Source organism: Papaver somniferum, chromosome 7 (assembly GCF_003573695.1).
Source record: "Papaver somniferum cultivar HN1 chromosome 7, ASM357369v1, whole genome shotgun sequence".
Taxonomy (NCBI): domain Eukaryota; kingdom Viridiplantae; phylum Streptophyta; class Magnoliopsida; order Ranunculales; family Papaveraceae; genus Papaver; species Papaver somniferum.
Window position 1 is genome coordinate 63,654,665 of NC_039364.1, and position 8,424 is coordinate 63,663,088.

The 8,424-nt window shown below is 36.8% G+C and overlaps 1 protein-coding gene across 2 annotated transcripts; it reads left to right on the plus strand.

Annotated features, from left to right (window-relative positions):
• Positions 1-4,785: 4,785 nt before the first annotated feature.
• Positions 4,786-7,122, plus strand: LOC113297464 (protein TIC 20-I, chloroplastic-like). Of its 2 annotated transcripts, none has more exons than XM_026545945.1 (3): positions 4,786-4,960; positions 5,675-5,892; positions 6,293-7,122. In XM_026545945.1, exons 2-3 carry the CDS (start codon positions 5,703-5,705, stop codon positions 6,943-6,945), a joined length of 843 nt encoding a protein of 280 aa, XP_026401730.1. In that variant the 5' UTR covers positions 4,786-4,960; positions 5,675-5,702; the 3' UTR covers positions 6,946-7,122. The 2 variants fall into 2 exon arrangements, with proteins under 2 accessions (XP_026401730.1, XP_026401729.1); XM_026545944.1 differs by having other exon boundaries at positions 5,692-5,892.
• Positions 7,123-8,424: the final 1,302 nt, after the last annotated feature.

Consider the following 8,424-nt stretch of genomic DNA (forward strand, 5'->3'; position numbering starts at 1 on the left):
GGGTGCCAATAACATTACTCCGGGGTGCCTTTAATAATTTTCTTTGGGAGTGCAAATGACACTTTTCGAGCCAATTTCTCCGCAAAAGCTTATTTCTCCATAAACACCTACAAAGACGTAAAAAGCCATAATAAATACAAAATCGAGCACTAACAATACATATAATTGAGATCATATTAGACACATAAATGCGTCTATCACTTACTATCCTAATCTGAAACTTAGCTATAAGTAGACTAGAAATCAAGACTTATAGTTTTGGCAACTAAACTTGACAAACAAGCTTGAGATAGAAACACTTGCGAGTTCGACCGAGCAGTGCTCTAACAGAAACAATGTGAAATTTTACCTTGGCTTGTGTTGCACTCGTTTTTTATTTATTTAAATTCCTCTCGTTTTTCCTGAGTTAGTTACTAAGTCGCCCATCTTCATTATTCTCACGAGCAGTACCTTTTTGTAGTTTTGGCCTCTGGATATGACCACTACATTACGTTCTGATGTTGTATTATATATGTACAAAGAAAATGATTGGCTCCGGGAAGACTACCTTTATGCCATTAATTAATGTTTTATCCTTATTTGTTATCATGACCCTTTGAGTTCGATCACTACGGTAAATCTCCTTCAAGGTTTCTAATATTCAAATGAAACTCACATTATTATCCCGATCCATAAAACATCATGCCACCGTGAAAATTAGTTTATTCGAAGTGTGGAAAGTAATTTTTAACAACAACATGTTGTACCTGTTTGTCTTGTAATTACAATATATCAACAGAACTTGATAGAAGCATTGATCCAATTTGATCATCTCCAGATGTGCCAAGAAAGTACGAATCACTTTGTCGTTCAGTATGTGCTTACTCATTGTGTAGTTGTGTTGCTCGGCTAGCCACTAAGATTGTTCATAATCACTCTATCATCCAATTCTGTCCTCCTAATGGCTGCTCTTACCGCGTATATTTGTCTCAAAACAGACAAGTTATTCCCATCCTCCTTCTCCTTTATCTTCCTAAGTATTTATTTGGTTTATGAGATTGGAGATGATGGACTCCAAAATCATGAGAAACACCTTTCGGCCCTAAACTGGAACTGTATAAGATTGCAAGCCGCTGGCAGTTCACAAAGTCAGGTATGCAAACTAGAACTGTATAGGTTTGCAAACCGCTGGTAGTTCGCGAAGTCATATTCAAGGTGTTTGTAAACCGGGTTTGCTAACCAACACCCATTATGTAACTCATATGTAAAGGGTTCGCAAACCGGATTTGTAAACCTCTACAATCAGCGGAATTTATATTGACTTAGATAATACATACAAGTATATAACTTGTGCCAAGTAGTCTTTAAAATATCATAATTAAATTTGAGATATTCCCAATAACCATAGACAATATGCATTGTTGCTTGGAAAATTTTCATATGATCAACTTGAAACAAATATAGTTTGTAAACAATAAATTGTTCTAACTAAGATTGTTAAGAATCTATGAACATCCATTGTTTGAATCATATTTCGAGAGTTTAAGCAAGACAAACTTGAACTCAAAATTTCTTCTATGCATTATTAAATCTACTAAAATCATATGATATAGTTTCATAAGATAGAAAAGCATATGTCATTAGTAAATAAGATAGGTCAATATTCACAAGCATCTTTATTGATGAAGTTCTCGCAAATGTCTTTGTTTGTTCCTCAGTCTTCAAGCTTCGAGAATTATTCAGTGATGTCTGATACTTAACTACCATACTCTAATCTTAGTCTGAGACTTGACTCTAGTAGACTATAAACCAAGATATAGTTTTTTACATCTAACATTGACAGCAAGCTTGAGATAACAAAACTTGCGAGTTCGACCGAGCGATGCTCTAACATTATTATTCAGCAAAATGCAGTTTTTCTGGCCATTTTTTCGGCCACAATTGGCTTATATAGAAACATACATCCATTAACTGTAAACTTGAATTTTTTGAGAGAAATCCTTAATTGTTCGAATCGGCAAACATGAACCAACCTGTGTGTCGATTATCATATTAAGTATAGTGTAGTTTTTTGATCGCTTTTGCGTCTACAAACGTCTTAGAAAGCAACATGCATATCTGATTGTATACTTGGTGATTTTTGGAAAGATCTCCAAGTACTACAATCAGTAGAAATATTAGTCCATAACAACCGATTTTGTCACCTGTCAATCCCGCCTAAAATGAACCACAATCGGATGTTGTTATTCACCATACCAACCGATTTTGGTTCATAACTTTTGGATAATAGGTAATCGACAGTTATGATGTCTTCGTACTCGCCGATTTTTGGTTATACGAAAGCTAGAAAATCATGGAAATTTTGAAGTATTCCTGTTTTTTGACGATTATAAGCTACAAATATATGTTTCCGGATCCTTAGCACGTATACCTAATCAATATAAGCATTATGATCTACATTTACCCGACATGATTCTTTATTTGCTTGAGTAAAATCCTTAATTATGCTTTGGTTTATATCTTCTTGTTCATCCAACAAATAACCTAAATCGGTAGGATCGAAATCACGATAATCTGATTGGCCATATGTAAGATGCACCCATTTTTTTCATTACTACTAGATTTTTCGTTGTTATTATAAAGTTTCATTTTTTATACCAAAAACACAAAATCCTTTTTTTTTCCTATTTTCATAGACCTTTTCTTCTTTTTCTGACCTTTCAAAATAAAAAATGAAACTCTATTTACCATCTAACACTTATTATGATCCGATTTCAAACACTAATTATTTTAACTATTAGTTAACCTAACCAATACTAATCAATTATGGATACATCAATCATTAACAAAAATAGGCTGATAAAGAATTTTTAAAATTACTTCAAATAACCAGATTTTTAATGTTGCATCTGAATATTACAAGAGATTTTGTACGAGTTGAGTTACCAACCAAACACATTCAAATTTTTTTTCTTCTTAGGATTCGTAATCCCATTCCACGGATCATAAATATTTTGTTAGTAGCCCTTAGACTAAGTCATATGGGCTAGATTGAGCTGTTAGATTAGCAAAAAAGTGTTGCAGTTCAAAAAAAAGTGTGGTCTATTTGTTATCACTAGTTCTCTCTCCTAGCATGTGCTCGCAGTTGAACTAGCAGCCTACTTTTTCGCTGAATGGTTCAGCGCTGGGCGATTTATTTTCTGATCTGACGCTGAGATTTAAAACGCTGAACCAAACAGCGTTGGGCTAACGTGGACTGCTAATCTAGCTGCTAGATTAGCAACCATAGGACGAAGCCTTAAACTTAGAACTACAAGATATAAAGATAAAAGAGAATTCTATTATTAAAGAGATAATTTACATGGAGAACCCATAGGGTATATATATAGCGACACCATAACTTGGTATGCAAGATTAATACTTGTAAATCAATTCATACTAAATATATCAAATACTAAATATAACCCTAAATACTAAAACTTTCCATATAATATTTGTATACTCTAACACCCTCCCTCAATCTCATGGGGATTGAAAAACTGCATGAGATTGGCCATGAAAAGTTGTTGATGAAGTGTGGTGCCAATAAACGCCCGAGAAGTATAAGAAGAAGCGCATCGCCATTAAAAAGAATACCAACTAGAAGAACCGCCAAAGCAGCGAAATTCACAGAACCCTTGATGGATAAGAAAGAGAAGAAAAAAAATACCCTGCAAAATAGGGATTAGAAAAGTTGACGAATAATCGTGCGGCCGTAGAGAAAAGAGATAATTGATTCGGAGAAACAATGATAACTGAATCCATAATCTTTAAAAGAATCAACGGAGAACCGTCAGATAAATATTAAAAACTTCTGGAAAGGGAGAGGTGGCGTTCTCGACATCTTCAAAAAAATCTGAAAACTTGAATTAAGTGGTTGGATTTAGGATTTGGCAAATATGGATAATAAACCTAATAAGAAAACTAATCATATTGCAGCGGAAGAAAGATCCGGCGGACGGTAGCACTGGAGGCTACCGCCGCCGGTTAGAAAAGAAAACGAGGTGGGCAACAGGTCCGGATCGACCCGCTCTGATACCATATTAAAGTCTGTGGACATCCAACTCAAAACCAATTGGCAATGAGTGGAGAGGCCCTAAGATATTATAAACCGCATGATCTTAGATTGCCCAACAATGTGGGACTAATAATCTCAACACGCCCCCTCACTTGTAGTCTCGTTAGGTCTAACACGTGGACAATTAAATCGGGTGACGCGGAGTAAAGGCACGGTCAAAGACTCGTCGCAAATAGCCTGCTCTGATACCATGTTAGAATACGGGCATCCAACTAAAGACCAATTGGCAATGAGTGGAGAGGCCCTAAGGATTATAAACCGCAGGATCTTAGATTGCCCAAACAATGTGGGACTAATAATCTCAACACGCCCCCTCACGTGTAGCCTCGTTGGGTCTAACACGTGGAAAATTAAATCGGGTGACGCGGAGTAACGGCGCGGTCTAATGACTCGTCGCAAATAGCCTGCTCTGATACCAACTTAGAACTACAAGATATAAAGATAAAAGAGATAATTTACATGGAAAATTCATAGGATATAAATATAGCGACACCATAACTTGGTATGCAAGATTAATACTTGTAAATCAATTCATACTAAATATATCAAATATTAAATATAACCCTAAATGCTAACTTTCCCTATAATATTTGTATACTCCAACAATTAACGCTTTGCCTATCCTATCAAGTAAATATTTAAATAAAGTCCTTTCTTTCCTACTAATATTAATATATGGTCGTTCATTCATTTTATCTACTTTGTTTTCCTTCCTTGTTCTTCGAGAATGTCATTCAGGTCAAGAAGGTGAGCTCTCTTCTTCTCATCACTCTATACAAAATCCAGTTACAGCTTGCGAAACTGTGTCTTTGCGCTGGGGAACCATAACAATAGAGTTGGAGGAGGTTACATCCACTAAGTCAGGTATCAAATTTCACCCCCTTACTCTCATATCAGTTACCCTACCGGGATTTCATAGGCAAATTTCAGCTTGATTTTGATGATAATACCTCTTCACTGAAGAGAAAATCGAGAGATATGATGGAGTGAAAAAAAAGGGGGTTAATTATTTAAAAAGATTGTGTGGATTTTGCTTCTGATGGAAAACTTACTCGCCCTACAACAACAAATCAACCAGAAATAACAACTACAATCAAATGTTTGATACTTGTACCAGGATAATTAGCTGAGTTAGGAAAATAGTGGATTTACATCACTTCATACCTTGTTTTTTTTACTGAAGACTGAAGAGATAAAATGGGTTCCCTTTTATTTATTTAGTACTTTATAAATCACTATCAGATTATGTCTCTCTGTGTTATTTCATAGTTTCATTTGGTCGCCGTTGCTAAACTTACTAATGGCTATGATGATTAAGATACAACCGTCATCTTGCTTAAACAAATCCAAAGATGAGAAAGTATATATTCCCTAAAAACAACAAAAGTTTATGTCAATGAAAACAACAAGACTTGCTACAGCGCATGGTTGTTGGTGATTCTAAACAGACATTTACAAAAATCACATTGTCTAAACAGCATTAAATGGACCACTTCCAAGTTTCTTTCCTTGTTGTAACATTGTTTAAGTCACAGATTTTTTTTTGCTACTCTCATTATTCTTAAACTTTCTCCCAAGTTGGGCATTTGTTTCAGGTACTTAGGACATGATTCTAAATGGATGTGCCATGACGACCTGTGGCAGCATGAGCATGGCTATGAAGCATAGGATCATCACTAAGCCTGTTGCAAGTAGAACAACCTTTTCGGCTGCTTATCGTCTGCCTACTGTCAAGGCTGTTGCATTTCAGAAAACTAGGAACACGTGGGATGAGCAAAAATCCTGTCCTGTGAAAGGTATATCCTTATCTCTAGCTGACTCGACGTGTTTAAGAGGTCGTTGAGGTGTTTTTGATTCTCAGATGCACAAGTCAGTAAAATAAAGTACGAAATCGTAGCCACATGTCTGTTCAATAAATAAATAAAATGTAGCAACATGTGGGCGACATTTTTCTTATAACCTTACAAATAATCGGAGCACAGCCTGAAATTTATTGAATGTGCAGTTTGAGGCTGCAAAAGTATAAGGAGAACGAAACTCTCTAACTGCACTCCTGCATTAGTACGAAAAGATAATTTCTTCTGCATTAAAAGATATTATAAAGATGCTAAACCCTATGAAATCATATACTTGTTATATATACTTTTCGTATGTGGGGTTTATATACTATTTATTCAGAAATGCTTTTCATGTCAGGATGTCAGCCATTACACCTCTCTACGTCATCAACCACTCTCTTAACTGGAAATCATGGTAGCCCGTTACGCACACCCCCAGTGTCACCTATGCAACACAGTGTGGCTCACAGATCTCACATGGTCCCCAGGGCATCATCCAAGGACGTTCCTACCAGTTTTCGATTCCCTCCAATGACGAAAAAGCCAAGGTGGTGGTGGAGAATGATAGCCTGTCTCCCGTATCTTATGCCTCTCCATGAGACATGGATGTATGCAGAGACAGCTTACCATCTTCACCCCTTCTTAGAAGATTTTGAGTTCATGACATATCCCTTCCTTGGAGCCCTTGGAAAGTTGCCCACCTGGTTCTTGATGGCATACTTTTTTGTCGCATATCTTGGAGTGGTGAGAAAGAAGGAGTGGCCTCATTTCTTCCGCTTCCATGTTGTGATGGGCATGCTCCTTGAGATTGCGCTGCAGGTGATGGGAACAGTGAGCCGTTGGATGCCTCTTGCTATATATTGGGGGAAAGTAGGCATGCACGTCTGGACAGCTATTGCGTTTGCGTTTTTGTTTACTGTGCTCGAGTGCATTAGATGCGCTCTAGCAGGAATGTATGCTGACGTCCCGTTTGTATGTGATGCTGCATATATCCAGATCCCCTACGACTAATGACGTGATAAGGGTGGTGATAGAAGCAAGTTGTTCTTTTTCTTTACTTTCTTTTAGATATACTGCAATTCTCATTTTCCCAGGTTTAGTTATGTGTATGATTACTGGAAACAGGATGGAAGTTTATGAAAACTTATTAAGTGGGGCCTTTGCCGCTCAGAACTTGGACCAACTAAAGACTACGAGCGTGTTTGTTTTTTTGCTGGCTCAAGTCAGATGTCAGACCGTTTGTTTTTTTTATTTTGAGTCAGATTTGACTCGCGATTTGACTCAGACCTAACCCCTGACTCGGGCCCATTTGAGGCAGGGAATAAAATGCCCCTGACTCATGGAACCAAACCACTGACTCACATATTTTTGAGTCAGATGAGTTAAATCTGACTCAAAAAATAAACATATTGAGTCAGATCCAGATGAGTCAGGTGACATCAGTCAGATCCAGACGAGTCATATTCAGACGACTTAGATGAGTCAGGAAAAAACAAACAAGGCGTACCTCTACCAGCCATTGAGACAGTTTGCTCCACCAATTCAGAGCATTTATTTATTTTTTCTGATAAAAGGAAGTTTTATTGTTGTTATGTAGAAATGCTATGCTTCAAAAAAAAAAAAAAGTAGAAATGCTGAATTGATCTTTTGCCAGAAGATCACAAACGGCAACTGTGAAATTGTCTACTGATTCTATTCCAGAAGTTGTTTCTCCTATTGTTTTAGAGATGTGGTCAGCTACTTGGTTATTATCACGACTAGTGAAAGAAAAAATACAATGAGTAAAACTTAAAGTTAAATGCTTAATCTCTTTAATTAGATTTTTGTTCTCACATTGCATGAGTAATGAGAATCTATTTATTGATTGGATAACAAGCTTTGCATCAGCCTCCACATGAACCCTTGAGCACTGTAGTCGTTTTTCCCAGCTCAAAGCTTCTCGTATCGCCATGCATTCTCCCATCTCAGCACTTAATATTCCATTTGTGTATTCTCCCCAGACACCTTTGCCCTATCCTGTATAGTCACGTATAACAACACCAGTTTCAAGTTGGTTAGTATCATGATCATAAGATGCATCAACATTAAACTTCAAAACTCATTCTGTTTCAGGAGACCATGTATGAGTTCCATTTATTACTTTTGTTTTAGGAGACCATGAGTTTCTTTTGTATTTAGATGTTGCTTCCCTCTATTACCCATTATCCTTTTCCGGTGTTACCTTGTGATGTTATATAAGAACTTTTCTTTTTAACTACACCTAGGTACATTAGCATAAGAGTTATGCTATTACAAGGGTTTGATTCCCAGCCTCCCCTATGAGAGGAAGCTTGAGAACCGTAGAAGCGAATCTTGTACAAGTATATGTGGGGAATGAAAAACCTCTTAATAAAACCTACAGGGAAGATATTTCTAGGGATGGAGATGACACAAAGTGCTAAAATTCGCTGCAAGCTAAAATGCTGAAAGCCTCATATTGCATGTTGACTT